Genomic DNA, 18408 nt, shown 5'->3' with positions numbered 1-18408 from the left:
AAATATTTATTCTCTCTCGCCTCTTAATGTGTTTCTGATAGTGAATTCCATTTTATTTTTAAAATTCTCATATGTCCTTGTTATTGGGAGTTCTAAGCAATTTAAGAGTCTGTTTCCAATGGGATAATGTACAGGCAGAAATTTAATAGTAGGTTCAGGATCAAAGCCAATAGGCGGTATAGAAGAACAACCAGTTACGAAGAATAGAATATCCTGTAATGTCACTACAGACTCACCACCTAAAAAAACAAAAGCCAAGACAACACTTAGATTATATCAGTCATTGTTTTTTACTCTTAAGCCATATTCCTCCATGTGCTAGAAAGGAAAAAATGAAATCAGAGAACCTCAGATTAATATGCTGGGTGTATACTCAATATTATGGCCAAAGAGGAAAGACTCTAGCAAAACCAAAAAAAACAGCCAAACAGAAAACAACTACATAAACACAAAACCAAAACAAAGTCTGCTTGCATTAGTTTGAGAAATCTTAGGACAACAGAAGAGTTTTTTAGTTGTTACTGGCTTTTTGATAGTTTGCAGCAGAGCCAGGTGGTTAAGTTTTCTTTTATAAACTGATCTCAAGTTTTACTATAGGTGGCAAATGTTTTCAGAAATTAGAATTGGTTAGGAAGAGGTGGTGAGGGGGAAAAATTAGGAAGTGACAGTCAACTGGAAACTTTCCATGTCTTACTGCAGTAAACTAAAAAAAAAAACAAAAAAAAACAAACAAACAAACCACCAAACCCTATGTTTATCAGCAATTAAATGCCCAGGAATGGGGAATAAAGGCCAGAGGGAGGGGTGGGGGGAGGGAAGGGGTTACTCACTTTCCACATCTTGCAAATAACCCATCCAAAAATCAGCACCTCCAATTTCGTTTACATCTGGTGAGCGATGGATTGTAAAGAGATCACAGAGAGCTTCTGCAGAAAGGTTTTCAGGTTTGTGGCAAAATAAGCTAGAAAAAGCATCCGGATGCATTTCCATTTTCTCTAGCACACCAAGAGTTTTCAAACCTTGCCTAAAACTAAGAGAGGGAGAGAATGGAAAAACAAACAAACAAGCATCAGAAAGCCAGTAAGTAACTAACTGTGCTCTTACCATCCCTAAGTTTAATTTATTAAAAATACAAACCCTCACATTCAAAGTTTTTTTTTCCCATAGGTCTCAGAGATTCACTTGATTAGAATCTGTCAAAAGATAACACCACAAACCTCGATGTACTTATTCAAGAATTAGCATCCAGTGCCTTTTTACTGAATGGATGAGTAATTTAGATTTAAGGCCAGAGGCCAAATCAAAAAATAGTCAACAGTAGCAAGTGTCCTCTTCTAGCTGAATTCACATAGGAATATGAATACAAGCAATGTTTACACTGTAAACCAGCCAGTTTGTACTTGCGCACGTTATCACCACTGTACTGGCACACAGACTCCCCAGTTGAAATAAGAATGAACCATACTGAAATTCTAAACATGTTTAAGCACTTCTAAAATTTGAAGTCTCTACATTTGAGTATTTCTGAATTAGAACTGAATACAGGCTACAGATCTTGTAAACCTTTGCACTACAGCTGTCAACCTCCCCTTTTCATAATATTAAAAAAAAAGGACACTAACTTAGTAAAACAAAGTAGGTTATCAAATATTTGCAACAAAAATTAAACAGATGTAACTGTTTCAGTCTTTCAGTTAAACTAACAAACTAGTCTGTTTTACTCACTTAAATGGAAAATATTCACAAACTTGTGAAATTTAGTTTTAGTAACATACATTAGTTTTAGCAAGAAAAATAAAGCAAGCTTGAAAATTCACAAACAAAACAAACCTTTCCAAAGGTGAAATAATTCTCTTGATTACATGATGGATCAGTAAGTCATTCACAAGCATATCCTTATCATGCAAAGCTGTTATAGGTCTTAAACATCCAGCAGCAGCAAGGAAGTCATGGCAGTCATGCACGGTTGACTGTAGGCTGGACAGAGTCTCTGAATATTTTATCTGCATCAAAGATAAAAGTAGGAATTTGTTTACTTCATGCTTATATATGTAACATACACACATTTTTATGAGGGGAAGGGGAGCGAGAATGAACATTTAAATTTCAACTGAAGTTGTATTTTATAAGCTCCTCTTCGTATCCAAATATAGACTTACATAGGAATTCTCCAGTAAATGTAGCTTTATTTACCTTACTTATTGTCTGTGCTACACCAGCATCAGCAACATCATCCAAGTTTGGCTTCACATTCTCTGGACCATAGACAAGACAATCAAACAATACTTTGGAAAAGAAACCAGGAGATGGGCCACCATGAACTAGAGAAACTGCAATCATTTTGCCAGCTTCAAAATACAGGTTCTCTTTTAGAGCTGCAAATGAAACAAATATACTTTACCATCTACATCTAAAATAATTTATGATTTTTTTTTAAAATAACTTAATTCACTTTTACTACAGGAAACGTAGCACTAAGTTTATCATCTGCTGTTGCTTGAAATAGTAAAAGCGGTAATTTTTATTTAAGAGTACCACAGTTCTTTTACTGCAACTTCTCCAGCTAGTGTTGAGATTGGAGATCTAACTATCATTTCCACTTTGTATCCAACGCACGTTTAATTCTGAAGCACAAGAACTCAAGATGGCTTTGGATCTTTAGAGATAAGTGTTCTAGAAATTTCAATGAAACAAAAATAAGTAATACCAATGGTGAATCAGAAAGGAAGAAGTTCACTTATAGAGAACAAGACCCAAGAACTTTGAAGTCTATTAACATGCTATATTTTTCTCCTGACAGTTATTAACATTTTAAAATAAAAGAATGCTTGGTAAGCGTGAAAACAAACAGTAGTGAATTTAAACATTTACAATTCCAACCTCTCCAGCTTTTAGAAGCAAAGAAAAAAAAACCCACAAAAATTGCTTCTGTCCTTTCAGGGCTATAATGAACTAACAATCATACAGGTTGAACATTAAAAAACCTTTGAAGTGACACAGCTCTTCATTCTGGAAAAAGCATTTAATTACCTTGAGGGTCAACCGACAAGTTCTTTGCAGAAGAGCCCTCAAACAATGATGAATTCTGAATATGAAGCATTAGTAGCTGGAAGAAAAGATGTTTTGAGCCAGTAAAAGAATCTGCTTTTATACTGTTTTTGCAGTTTGTGAACTTCACTTCAATGGTGTTTGTAGGTCTGAAGTTACGCTGTCTAAATCCTTTTAAAGCACTCTTCCAGACATTTTCTGTATTGATGTTAAGCCTTGTAGTTTTTGTATTTATTTGATGCTTTAACTCCTTCAGTACATTAGAAGCTTCCTTTCTTTGTACTCTTAAATGCCTACAAAAAATTGCATATGTTTTCAGATAAATCTACAATTCCTGAAGAACAAGTTTTACAAACAGCAACATAAAATCTTTTTAAGAAAAACTCTAAACACTTCAGCACATTTAGGTATTACCAAATTATGCCAGTAAAACATTTGGAGTAGATTCTTAAAATTTTAGCTCTGGAGCGGTAAATTACTTTAAACTATGACTAAGAACTAAGGGAAAAAAAAAAAAAGGTAGAAATAATTACATTGGCATAACACAACTGGTTTTCTGATTTCAGTTACACCAGTGAGGTGTCAAACAATTCTTACATCACTGTTCTGTGTTTGAACAATGCAGAACAAGTGAGAAATTGAAGAGTGTACCATTTTTGTGTTAAAGTTAGAATACTGTGAACTATTAGCTAATACACATCTTTGTCACTATGATCAAAAACGCATTTGAGTGGAGGAGGAAAAAATGTTTCAACTCCCATTAAAACAATTACTGCAGCAGCCACATTTTAAATTGCTACCAAAACTACTTAAAGTGCACTGTAAGTAACTAGTTCTTTCATGAGAACTTGTGGCACACACAGGTAGAATTCACAAATACTAATGCTACAAATAATTTTGTATCCTTGAACTGAATATTCTGTTAAAACATGTTATCTTACCTATGATTTTAGCAAACTGACAAGCTACCCTTTATGGTATAAACACAAAAACATTGACAATTCAGGATGTTTAATTTGAAGGAAACAGAACTCTTTTTACTCCTTAGTCTTTTTCATGAATGGCTTGCCATTTTTCCTTAAGAGCAAATATGTATTTTTGAGTTTTGATCACCTTGATATCTTACTTAAAAATACACAGATTCTTCCTTACCTTTCCCCTAGTATTTGAAAACAGTGGACAGCATTATAAAATTAAGTCTTCTATTCTTTCAGTGACTACAGATAAACATACACCCACATACACTTAGCCACTATACATACATAAAAATACATGCACACACATCATGTTGTGCACAAAATATGTATAAAGACATGTGCTAGATTGCTTTTTGATGTACAAGAAAAGAAGAAAGTACTTTTTCCTTAGGGAGCGGTTCCTGTTTGACATCAGTGGAGATAAGGACATTGCCACTCTATTGGATGTTGGAAGTTCTAGGAGTGAGCAGGGTGACAAGTGGTTCTGGCACATTATCTTTGGTGATCTATAAGCAAAAAGATACTTTAAGAGCTACAACCAAAGAACACATAATCACTTCTTATTTGAAGGTAGCAATATACTTTCTCACTGTTTCAGTATCAAAAACTCATTTGTTGGCTCATTCAGATGAAGTCCACCAGATCCTGAATTACAGTTTTACAAAGAATAATTCAGCATTTAATTATGAGGCGGTTTTAAGATCAGTTTTTAGTTGCATCCTACATAAGACATGCAAGTCCTGATTCTACAGTCTTTGGAAACTTTTACTACTGCAGAAGAACACAAGATTTATAAATCATGTCTAGTAAAGTCTAGTAAACTAGACTTCTAGCACACTTAACACTGAAATATACTGGTAAAGAACCTTAGCTTTAACTTTTGCCATTTGTACATTCAAAGTGATCTCAATTTTAAAGATTCCTTTTACAAACGACTAATTTAGTCAAACTAAGAACTGGTTTACATGCCATCCAATGTGAATTACTGTAGCAAATTTACAGAGTTCACAGCTTGCTCAAAACTGGAGTCACAAAACTTTCTGTTCAAACTTGAGCACTTTGCAAATTAGCATAGGAAGTCTCTCCTACAAAATAAGCCATCACCTCCTTATGTTTAAATACTATTTTACGTTACAATCTCTTTTCTGCTATAAGATTACACACTGGAGAAGACGGTTGTGTTGAGATCCGGGTGACTGCCGAGGGAGCTTTGGAGATGGTTCTTCCAGCAAACAAGCTGTCCCATCCATCTTTTCTGAGGGAGCCAAAGAATGCTTTTTCCCTTTGCTGTATTTCCCTGCATGGTGAAATATATGAAGTTAATCAATTTTCTAGCTGTAAAATGTGCACATATATCAAGTATTACCATTAGCAAGTCGCCATCATATTCATAACATTACCTTTTGCAAAGATGCTTCTGCATTCCACACAGTCCCAGTTTTGCTCCCATGATTTAATGGATGAACAGGCCAAGTGAGTTCCACGGGAACCACAAGACTGACAACGCTTTATTTCCCACTTACTAAAATTAAAAACTTATTTTAGAATTATACAGAAGAATGAGACTAGTAAAAACCAGGAACACTGAACAGTAAAATTAAACAGTAAATGTAATCGAGGCAGTAAATTCACAAGGCATAATTCAGTAATCTGGTAAGACTGTAAATTAGAAAGGGAACTTCTTCAGACAATATGTACTCAGCTCCCAGGTGCAAATAAAAAAACAGTTAGCCATGTTCTAGCTTCCTGTATTAAATACATATGAGCAGATGTACTCCCCAGCCCTGCCTTGAAAGTTAATAGCTTGCTGCCAGTATTTTATCCTCTTGTTGACAGTCAGCATTCTCAATGAGGACTCAATGAGGACCCCTTGTTTATCTTTCCAAAATGTTGAGTTCTGTATCAGTTGAGTAATGTAATTGATTATTTTTACGTATTCTGTAAGACTCTTCACTACTGACAGTATTTAAGTTACTGCTAGAATTTTGTCTAAACTTATTCACATTTACTTGAACGTACTATAATGGAACAATGTGACTGATACTAGCTCAAGCACTGGAGGCCAAAAGGTACAACGCTTGAAGACTACGTAAATTCTGACATGTACATGTACCAAGAATGAACCACGTACACGTACCAAGAATGAACCAAGTGAAGCTTGACCAAATCTTTACGAAGTAAACTTAAAATACCTACAGGGAAAAACCTGCCACAAAATGTCTTTACAGAGGCACTGTATGACATTTGCATATACCTATCCCAATAAGAACATGTATGTTACAGAAACACGCAAAGCAATTAAAAAGAACCACAGAAAATGAACTTAATCAAAAGTTAAGCAAGTGGTAGAACCAAAAAAAAACCTTTTACAATATTGCTCAAGATTCCATAAGCTATCACCAGTATTCTAACCATCTGCATGCAAAGGGACAGCAACATGTCCTATGTGGATTAGAACCATCCCCCTTTTGTAAAAGGAGAAGCAGAATCATCAGCAGAAAGATTTATCTGTTCAAAATCCCATTTGTAAAATAGCAACTTCAATTAAAATGCTTGGTTGATACTTGAGAAATAGATTTTATACATAGATCTTATGCTGGCTAATTTTCACCCAGTTAGTACTTTAACAAGTTTCTTGTAAAGGCATTAAGCTAAGTAAATCAAGCTGCGAATGACAGAATTAACATTTAGTTTAGGCATGTCCTATTCCATTTTTGCAGATATACAAATTCCACTACAGCTGTTTTATGAAATGAGAACAGGGATAATTGAGAATAGACAAGACTGTTTTTTATAAGCTGATGAAGTTTGAGAAAACTGGTATTTAAATATTGCTATTACCAGGAATAAACTTTATTTATAAATATTGAGCTGAAATTAAAACCCAGTGCTGAAAAATACTACAGCTTTCTTCTTTAATTTTTAAATTAGAAGTCCATCCCTAATTATCTTCCTGCAAAAACTGTCATACCTATCAGGTTTGTTATAGTCTCTTCCATTCTTGCAGAGACATCTTCTAATGTCACAGTGTTGATAACACTGCAGTAGGTCTTGATAAGCATTGTCCTCAAGTTCCCAAGATGCATCCCTATAAGCAAGACAGAGAACCTGTTACTACAACTTTGTTTCTGATTATTTAAGTGGATTACTTCATCTTTTGGAAAATGTGTATGTAATAAGCACATGAAAATGTTCCAATTAGATAACATTTTAGGCAACAACTAAGCAAATTGAGGAGGCAAAATAAATCTAGGATGAAATAGAAATAATTGCTGTCAAGATACTAACTACCTAAAAGCCTCTAAGTCTATAAGTGTTCACTTGATTTGTATTACTGTTACCACATCACTATCTAGCCCAGAAAACCTGAATTTTTTTTTTCTGTTCAATTTCTTTAATCACCTCTTTGGATTCTCACAGTAGAAACATACTACTGTTATTTTCCAATATCCAGAGAAACCCTGAAGTAGGAATAACAAAAATACTATTGTAAAATACTAACTGATACACTGTTACTGTGTCATGTTTCTTTGAAGTATTTTTTTATTTTTGCATGACCTTGGCGTGTATTTGCTCTGTTTCCTATTACTCTTTGTCACGGCAGACACAGGTGCTTGTTTTGGCAATTTACTCAAAATACTGTTAAGAAAAATGGGTCAGTATTTTCCAAGCCATTATGAGACACTTCATCACATATTCTGATTCTTCGTCCTCTCCAAAATCTGGAGCTCCTGTTTCCAGAGAGAATTAGCAGCAGCCTCAAAAGATACCAGTAGTTAAAGAATAATTCTTTCAATAATGAAACATGATCACTTTGTCTTTATCTGAGCCCCAGCAAATTGTAGAAACTTATGAAAAACAGCCCAGAATTTTAGTACCCTTAGCAGTCCCTGGGGAAAAGCTGTATGGCTAAGTAATCAATGGACTGTAACAATGTTTGGGCAACAACTCAGATAATTTAAGAACTTAGATGAGAAAATACATTTGTTATCAACCTACATTAATGTCAAATTATCATATTTAAGAATTGTTTTGATCTTTTAGATAGGTCCCTGGTTTAATCACAACATTAAACATGACTTTCTAGAACTTCCAGCTCAATGTCTAACTAGTCTAACTTTTGACAATTTTGCTGCATAACTAAAAGGAAATGTGCTACTTCCTACCAAAATAATTCTACCATGGAAGGTAGATTTGAAGTTTCACATATTCATTGATGCAAACTGTATAGAACAGCAATAAAAAAATAAATAAAGTTTCTACTAGTCAAAGTAAGCTTGTATAAAGCATTATTGATTATTTACCAAGTTACTTACTTCTCTGGAATGTGTATGCCCATTCTCAACATTTCTTTCTGAAATTTATCCTTGTTATTACATACTGCACACCTAAAGAAAAATATCCCAGCACTCAAAGCTTGATACTGTGATGGGAAAAAAAGGGAGAACAACAGAAAACCAAACCAATTATTGAATTATTACCAATCTCTGAACGACAATAGATGTTGTCTTGATACCTCTGCCATATTTCTTGCATCATTAATCCACAGACACTGTCCTGACACAGATTTTGCTCCAATGACAGTCATGATGTCACTTAACCTTGAAGCAAATGCTATTTCATCCTCCTTTAACAAACAAATGAGCTACTCTGGTGGCCTTCTATGATGGAATGACAGCACCGGTAGACAAAGGAAGGGCAACTGATGTCCTATACCTGGCCTTATGCAAAGCCTTTGACATAGCTCTACACCTCATCTCTAAATCAGAGAGGGATGAATTTGAAGGGGTGACTATTCAATGGATTAAAAAAATTAAAATTGGCAGCACGGTCACAGCCAGAGGGTGGTGGCCAACAGCTCTGTGTGCAGGCGGAAATCAGCAATGAGTAGCGCCTCCCAGGGGTCCGCGTTGGAACCTGTCCTCTTCAACATGTTTATCAATGACCTAGGCAGAGGGTTGAGCGCCCGCTCAGTAGGCTTGCTGATGACAGTAAACTGAGTGGTGCAGTTGATAGAACAGAAGGGACACCATCCAGGGGAACTTGGACAGGGTTTTAAAGTGGGCCCACAAGAACCTTATGAGGTTCAACAGGGACAAGTGCAAGGTATCCAGGATTGCCCTGACCTGATATGTATTACAGACTACTAGAAAATTCCTTGAGAGCAGCCCTGCACATAAGGACTTGGAGTTGGATCCTGCTGGGCAAAAAGCTGGACGTGAGCCAGCAGCACGTGCCTGCACACTGTCCCCAAATAATTTTATGTGATTTTAAGCAGCTGTTTGATTATTTTTAAAAATCAGACTGTGATTTCCACGGATGGAAGGGAAAAATAACATAAGAACCTGTATTACCTGCAAGCATTCTCGATGAAACCAAGTATTTTTACAACAAGGACTTCTCAACACACTGTACAGTGGAAGATGTTCAACCAAATCCAGGCATATTGTACACTGCGAAGGTTCTCTAGATTCTTTATCCGAAAAGATTTGAACTGGTTTATGTTCCCAACAGTAAGATCTACAAATGATAACACAAGGTTCCCTCACCAAAAATATTTCAAGAGCTTTCTTCATAAAAATGAACTTGCTGTTCATTTTGTTCAATCACACCTGTTATTCATAGATAAATACACTATTAGGCAAGATGAAAGGCAAAGATAAATTGTTTAAGGCATCAAGGCAATAGAATACAGTGGAAGAGGCACATTGCCAACTTATACCTGCTATATTATGAGGATGACATATTCTTGTCTGTCAGTATTTCTTTTGGTCCAAATATTATTGTTCCTGTCTAATATCAATGCATGCAGCACAGGAAATAAGCAGAAGAAATTGGAAACCAAGGTGCAGTTAGAAAACTATGACCTATTTACTACAACAAAAACACAGTGCGACAAAAATTGCACAACTGGTGCACAATAACTGAGGACCACAAGCTTTTCAGAAGAGACAGGCAAGGCAAAAAGGGCAGAGGAGTTGCCCCTTATGTTAAGAAATGGACAGATTGTGAAGAGGTGCCTCTAAAAAATAGCCACAATCAGACTGAAAACTTATGGGTTAAGTTAGTGGACCAAAACAATAAAAATCATCTGATGGGCAGGGAATACTATGGGCTACCTGATCAAGGAGAGACAGTTGATGAGGCCTTCTTGCATCAGCTTCAAGAAGCATCTCACTCACATGATCTCATTCTGATGAGAGATTTCTACCACTCAGATGTCTGCTGGGAAGGCAACAGGGTAGGCTGCAAGCAATCCAGAAGACTCCTGGAGTCTGCTGAGGATAAATTCCCAGAACAGAAAGCTACTGGACAGACCAATCTGCAGTGAGATGCTACTGGACCTTGTACTGGCCAGCACAGAGGGGCTCATTAAAGAGTTTAAGATTGGAGGCAGTCTGGGACATAGTGACCATGCCCTGGTTGAATTTGTGATCTAGAGGAATTTGGGCCTGGCAAAGAGCAGAATCAGGACCCTGAACTTCGGAAGAGCAAACTTTCGGCAGTTAAAGGAATTACTGAATGAGGTCCCTGGGAGGCTTATTTTAGAGATATAAGAGCAGAGCAAAGCTAGTTGCTAGAGACACCTTTCTGAAAGCACAACAGCTCTCTTCCTGTCTACCAGCATAAGAAATCAAGCAGAGAAGATAGGAAACTGGCATGGCTGAACGAGGACCTGCTGGTTAAACTGAGGGAAAAGAGGGACATGTACAAGCAGTGGAATCAGAGATGTTCAGCCTGGGAAGATGCTCAGCCCAGGAAGGCCTACTGCATCCCACGCTGTGTTAAAAAGAGGTAAGACACTTTAAGGTCTCTTCCAACCCAAACCATTCTTTGATCAGAACCTCCTTTTTCCCCCCCCCATGTTTCCATACTGTCATGACATTAAAGGATCCATTTTGATTTCATACAATGGCTCTACAATTTCTAGTTAGGGTGATAAATTCTATAACTTAGCTCATGCTCAAAGTAAGAAAATAGAGAAGATACACAGCTCTAGAATAAATCTTTCTGAAAATGCATTATTTTTACATGTGCTTGACTTCATGGTAAAGTTTGAGATATTCATTTAAAAGCTGAATGCCTCCCAGACTGCCATCCTCCTGCTAACTCTGTTTTCGATTGGCAGCATGAAAACATAATCAAACACACTTAAGACTAGTTTGACTACAGACAAGCTGTTGCAAAGATGATAGTAAAAGAACATACAACCTAACTTAGACATTTGACACAAAATTCATTTCTTCCCAATCAATCAGCAATAAGCAGACCTAGAACTTCCATTTGGAAACACAATGGAATGGCTTATATCAAACAAGTAGGACAAACCAAGGGAAGGAATTAGAGGAAAAAGCTATTTTCACACACAGGAGGCAGATGTACAAAAAACGCCCAAAACCACACCCCAACCATTTTACTTCTTTTAGAGTGCTGAAAATTTACTTTATATGTACTGTTAATGCAATGTACTTGCTTGCTTTTCGTGTTTTCCACAAATTAAGATTTTTTAATTAACAATTTATAGTTCTTACAGCCTCCTCAAAGGTCACAAATGAAAAAAAAAAATGAACTCCTGTCTAAATAGAACTGAGAACAACAAAAAAACCGTAAGCCAACACAAAATCCCCAAACTTACCTGAAGTCTTCCATGAACTGAAAAATACATTCCTTTTGTAACCCACAAGGAAAATGGTAACTTCGCTTACATTTGGGAGCCACACATCCAATTGAAGCACCTTTTTTCCTGCAGATATTACACACCTGGGAAGAATATGTTTTAGAAAGAAAAACATTAAGTATCTGAAGCATAATTATTTTCCTGTGTTCTATGCATATTTCAAAAAGACACTTATTTCATATAATTTGATTAGGTTTTGTTTTGCATGCATGTTGATTGTAACCTGCAAGCTGAAATGCAAATTATTCTATTGGTAGTTAATTTAGCTGCATCTATAGAATCACAGATCAGTTTGAGACTCCTAAAGGATTACGTGTATGTGCATTGCTCTTTTTAGTTCATCCACAACACACACAAGAAATAAAAACATTAGCAATTCTACAGGATGTCTCATCTCTTCAGCTCCCAGGAACCCAATACCCTTGTTACTGACGTGTAAAATTCAGATGCTTGAATGGGTTCAGCGCATTGGCTGTTGACAAAAATAAACCCCGCAGATGACACCACATATATGCTTAATGAAAAGTTACTCTTTCTCTCCTTGTAAAGAGATCATTCTTACCAGTCTTGCAGCTCTGTTAACTTCTTTCCTAATATCTTCAATCAAAAATCCATCTATACCTTCATCTTCTTCCCCCCTCTGCCAAATGCCACTTGACATCAACTACAAAAACAGATTAATTATTAAAACCATTCATCTGTCTAAAGACTTGAAATTACCTACACTGTATTGTCAAGCAGAAGAGACAAATTTAGTCAAACAAAGCTCGCACGTAAATATTTGACAGAGTAGAATGGCTTCTTTCTGTCTCCCAATTCACTGCTATTGGTCTGCCATGACCAACTCACATTTCCAAGCACCTGATGCTGATGATATAGCACAAAGACAAGTAACCTAATCCCAGCTATATACATACGTGATTATAAAAATAATTCAAAGCATCTATGCTTTAGAAGGTACTCGTCTGATCTGAAACAACAGATTTCAGTAGCCAGTAAAGCCCAAGATGGAGTCTTATTTTCCACTCAAAATACAGGATCTACTCAGATAACTGTCAAACAGTTACTTTCATTAAACAAGGTTTCAGAAGAAATTAAATTAATTCAGTTACTGTGAATGACAATTTTGTTGGGAAGATAATTAGCACAGTAGGAAGTATCTGTGCTGAAGTGCAACCTCAAAGGAGAAGTAATACACTTTAAAGGAGAAATAAATAAGAAGAGAATCTGGTATTATGGCAAGTCAGGACAGTTTGACGATAATTTAGAGTAAATAGTTATCTCATAAAGCAGTTACACTGCAGACTTCAAATAAGTAGATGGTTTCATAACTTGAGACTGGAAAAAATAAAGGAGGCAACATATCAAGTTATAGTTTCCACAGAAGAAAAAAATCTCTCTCTATAGTTTCATTTTCTAACTACACATTTTTAATCAATATTTTTAGTCTAATAAATGTTAAGTTTCATAGCAAAAACAATTAAGGATGTATTTCCAAACCTGAGGCACTTGGCAATGAAAAATTAATACGTACCACTAATTGACCTCTTTCTAAAATTCATTCCTTATAGTACTCATAATAAACTTTTTTTTTTTTTTTTTTAAGGAAAACAAACATGATTTTACTAAGCTGTCGGAATGAAAATCTACAAGGTAACTACAAGAAGCTCCTTATAAAAAAAATAACTTACAAATCAGTCATTTGATGCTATAACACCTTCATAATACTCAGTGTTGCAAGCACGCACTTTCCTAGCTGTTCTGCTCCATCAGGAGAGGATGCTTCTTCTGTCTTTTCATTGGGCTGTATGTGACACAAGGTTATCACAAACAGACCTAAACTTCTTTCCAACTGATTAAAACTGATTGAAGAAAAATTGTCTTTACATAACTTCAGAAAACTTCCACTCTGCCTTATCTTTTAAGGATTTAACATCCAAACTACCAATCATCTAAAAAACTTGAAGTTTAGAGTTTGAAAGGTAGCATAAATAGAACTTGAATCTTGGAAAATGATAAATGTGGTAAATATTTGTCGTTTATATCCATAACTTTGTGCAACTCAAACTTTTACTGCATGGATACTATAGCTGCGAATAATGAGTAGGCTTCATCTTACCAAACTGAAAACAAGGACTTTAAGTGACAGCATCATCCTATGTACAGTCAAGAGATAAGCTCACACCCAACTGCAAACTAGCGATAAACATGAATAAAGATGAAAACTTTACCCCACTTATTCCACAAAGGGTGAAATTTGCACATTTTGACACTATGTTTATTTTTACAGAAGTGAATACGTAGGTGCAATCTGTTCTCTCTCTCTTAAATGTACCTTCTTTGTTATGACAGGTTGGAGAATGAACTAAGTAATTAAATGAAATGTAGCACTTAACAAGTACAAGCCTTCAAGGCTACAATGCCTTCAGTTCAAGTTTTACAACAAACCATTTAGACAAGTTACAGCTATTTAATACTAGTTGTACTTACTATTCTTCAGCTAACATAATAATACTACCACTACATACTTACCAAACAGTAATTGTGAAGAGTGAGATTATATTCTACATAGGTCCTTTTTTCTCCATACTTTTCAGGGCAGTTATCTGTCCGTCCACAGAGAACACAAGCTAAAACACAGAATCATGTTTAGGATCATGTTTGAGTCCTGGAATCGACATCAATCAGTTATAAAGCAGTAACTCACATGCATCCTCAAGTAGCTTATAGGATAAAGGACAGTAGATACTGAAGGGGAACTCAGAAATGGCAATTTGTGACCAAAGGATGGTCAGAGAGGGAAGGAAGGCCTGACTCCACGAAGGGTTAAACCGGCTAGAAGCAAAAATACCAGAGACAGAATAACTCGGTGTTAAAGAAGCTACCCTTGGTGAGAAGGTAAGAACACTCAGGGCACTGTCTGGTAGCCTTTGCATTCCAAGATTACTACCGGGCCACATCTGGGCAGCAGAACTGAGGGGGTGAACACTCAGCTAAGGCATCTGATGCTGAAGCAAGTGTATAGAGAGAAAAGGCATCTTTGCAGGCTCCTTGTAGGACTGTTTACAGCAGCAGGGATCCGTCTGCTGCATCACTCATTAAATTTGATTTTTATATTTAAATACAAACATGTTTATTTGTCTCAAGTTGTTCAGTAACAACTACACATTAATATCCTTGTCTCAAAGAAATACTGAATTCCACAGTAAACAAAGAAGTAAGTCTACTATTTATTCCTTCCTTACTTCCTAGTATGAAAATACTCCACTGGTTCCAACTGCCTGCTGATTTGGGACAGGGCTATCACCAAAGCAAACTCAGAAGATTTTGCTCACAACCAAAAAGTTCTTCCATAAAGCCTGCAGAAAATTATTAAGCAGCCAACAACATGCAAATCTGTGAAATACATGACCTCTAATTTTTTTAGTATAATACACAAAGACGTCACCATATTAGAATTCATGAAGACTTCTTTGTATTTCTATGTGACAACCTTCATGAAGAGAGTTAGCAGTATGCAGACTGTCAAGTTACAAGCAATATTTTAAAAACATATTAGTTTCAAAACATTTAAAAACTACAGACATCAATGTCAACTAAAGCCTTGAGAATTTCCCCATTTCTGAAGTCCCAAGCCCATCAGCATACTCAAGCATGCATAGGCAGGGAATATCTTCCCTTCAAGTCTTAACAGACATATTAAATAGATTTTCAATATACTAACATCAGGAACAGTCAAAATAAAGTGATTTATAATTGATATATTATATGAAGACTAAAGATTTACATAACTATTTGATTAAAGCCTTACTTACGCGGGCTTTGAATGTCAAAATTATTCTCACTCATTCTAGTGAGTTCTTCAAGCTGTTTATCATGAAAAAGAAATGAAGAGTTAAATACACATCTAATGCATTAAGAATTAACATGATGTACTACTGTTACAGTTCATTCCAAATTCAAAAAAATCCCAAAGCTCAGTAAAGTTTTTAAAGTGAAAACAAGAACAAAAGAACCAGTATTAGAATTCAGCTGTTATTGTGAGAGATGGGGGTTCAAAAAGAAGGATGCAGAATAAATACACCCATACCAACAAACATATTTTGGTTATTTTCTCAAAACACCAGAAACATATTTTCTCTTTTGAAAATAAGCAGCTGCTGAATTGGAATTTTATACATATACATAAATGTACGTTCATAGTTATTTTCAACATCAACAATAATGAAGTAATGATCCAAGGAGAACTAAAGCAGTGGCAGTGACTCCTGCTCAAATAAGAGATAGTATTAACACGAGTAATTTAGGAGAAGAATACTGGGAAAGATGGTGACTGCGACTGAGGAGGTAGTTTTCCACTGTTCCCAGGATCTTATTCAAAGAAATCCTGATTAAAGACTAGAAAAAGAGAAATGCGAGAAATCAGAAACAGACAGGCACACGGGAATCAGCACAGGCCAGAACTACATATTTTACATTTTGAAGTAGAGTAATCCATTTGGAAACACTGACCTGACTTAAGGTGCGTTTCTTCCAAAACATACTCTTAAAAACCAGATCTCCAGGAAACATTAACACAGGTAGGTAGGGAGTTGGCCTAGCCTACCCCACATTCCACACTTCCTGGACTACATGGAACAGCTCATGAAGAAAGTAAAGGTAACAGGTTTCTTCATGGCAGCCCTAAGAACATTGCTCTTCCTCTAGTGCAAAGTCAAAGCCTTTCAGGTACTCAGCTGTAAACAGACAGCTTGCCTTTTCTCAGGAACTGCGGAATGCTTTGTGTGAGATTTGCAGGGCAAGCAAGGCAGGACAGCTGTCCCCAGGTCCACATCTGACTTCACAGGAGGGTGCACAACCTCCTGAATGTGTGCCAAGGGAGCAAGGAGGCAGATGATAAATTCCATCTGCAAATTGGAAGTCTGACAAACTGAGCTATCAGAGCTTTGTTATTTACAGTTTTGTTTAAACTGTACTTGTACAAACTTTCGCAAATACAGTACTGCAGCCACGTGGTTGAAGTTGCAGGTAAGGCATGGCATCAAGGAAAGAGAAAGAAAAAAAATGGACGGCAGAAGTCTTGGGTCTGACTTCTGTTCTATGCCACTGCCATTAAAGACAAACAAAATACTTCCACAGGAGATGTTTGCCAAAGAATGGTCTAAAATGAAAATAAACATTGATGTGATCAACATAGGCTATGGTAAGTGCCAACAGCCACGTGAACATATGGTTTCACCTTTCCCCAGGAAAAAAAAAACAACATCCCCTTTTCCAAATTATGAAAAAAAATAAAGATACCGAATTAGGTACAGAGGGAGCAGAAAACACAGCTTACACATTTGCCCTTTTCTTAGCTTACTGCCAGTTCTCACAATTCCGAACCTACCACAGGGTAACACCGTAAACAAATCCTTCACATAAAACCACACAAGACCGGTTTTACACCTTTTGTATTGCACAGAGCCACACCAAGGGGAGAAAGCACGTTTGGCTGGAAACAAGCAAAGCTCCTTCCTCCTCCCCTTTGTGCCGGTTCCAGCAAAATCAACCAACAAAGTCCTTATTCCTCCCCGCATTCCTCGCACTCCCTCAGGGAGTTGAATCCTGCGATTTTGACTGCAAGTCAAAGGAGATGCAAAGTCGAACACCAGAGCTCCATAAATAGAGCTCACGCGTGAGTTCCCCAGGATCAAAGCAATCTCGTATTAGTCTATCGGCAGGACAGGAGCACATTATCACCCACTGTTTACAAGAATGGAAATGTAAATACAACATTTATTCTGCCAAAGCGGACTAAAAAAGCCTCTGAATGACAGCAGTTAAGTTCCAGAACTTAATGGTTCTCCAGAATGCCAAGTGTTTTTAACTTTTTTTTTTTTTTTTTTAAAATTAATGACAAAGAGGGAAACAAACAGGCACTGCTCCGTGAGAGTGGATTTCAGGTACCCAATTAGTACGGAGTACGAACAAAGCCGCACGGAACCTTCCCAGCTACCCTCGTCCCGTGCCCTCCGTATTTATACACGACAGCGCCCCGCATCAACTCGCGGTTCGTACCACAGCACAGACCCACCGCACATCGAGAAAAAGTAATTCTCTGCATCTCACGGGAACTCAGCCCGGCCCGACTCGCCTCCCTCCAGGCCTCAGACAGCTGAGGCCGCACCGCGGGTCCTGGCAGCAGCAGCACGGCAGTTCCCGCGGGCTGCCCGCTCCCCGTACTCAGGCGGCGGCCGCCCGAGGCAGAGGGACGGCACCGCGCCTCTGCGCTTCGCTCGCGGGGAAGCAGAGGCTCTACAGGCGGCGCGCTTTAAATCACCCTAACGCCCCGTTCTGCTCTCGCCTCGTCTCTCTACCCCCGGCAGCATCGGGAAACCGGCGGTAGCGAGGCGAAAGCCTCAGCCCGCCAAACGTGTTACTCACCCCGAGGGCGGCGCAGCCAACAGAGAGGTCCGGCAGCAGCGGCCCCACGCCGCAACCGCCTGCGTTAACTGACAGACAATTCAAACCCCAACATCCGCCGACGCACCGGAAGTCTGGAGCCCGCCCCTCGCTCCGCCCCTCTCTCCGCCCCCCATCCCATCCATTCCACCGGCTCTCGGCCGCCCTCGTTGGGTCGGCAGGAGGAGATTCGAGATCTCGGAAATCGGCGCTTGGCTGGGACTGCCACAGGAGGGCCGGCGGCAGAGCTCCGCAGCCCCG

General features: G+C 37.7%; 1 protein-coding gene across 1 annotated transcript; it reads right to left on the bottom strand.

Moving 5' to 3' along the window:
• Positions 1–6: 6 nt before the first annotated feature.
• On the bottom strand, positions 7–15552 carry G2E3 (G2/M-phase specific E3 ubiquitin protein ligase; the record flags this gene model as incomplete). The annotated part of the gene is made up of 15 exons (XM_079536922.1): positions 7–239; positions 831–1030; positions 1831–2003; positions 2194–2375; positions 3031–3341; positions 4406–4531; positions 5190–5322; positions 5426–5547; positions 6997–7113; positions 8342–8448; positions 9380–9545; positions 11662–11786; positions 12266–12367; positions 14236–14333; positions 15519–15552. The coding sequence occupies 15 exons, from the start codon at positions 15550–15552 to the stop codon at positions 7–9; spliced, it is 2229 nt and encodes a 742-aa protein (XP_079393048.1).
• Positions 15553–18408: the final 2856 nt, after the last annotated feature.

Source organism: Tetrao urogallus (assembly GCF_951394365.1).
Source record: "Tetrao urogallus genome assembly, chromosome: 6".
NCBI lineage: Eukaryota > Metazoa > Chordata > Aves > Galliformes > Phasianidae > Tetrao > Tetrao urogallus.
This window is presented reverse-complemented; position numbering and strand designations above follow the sequence as displayed.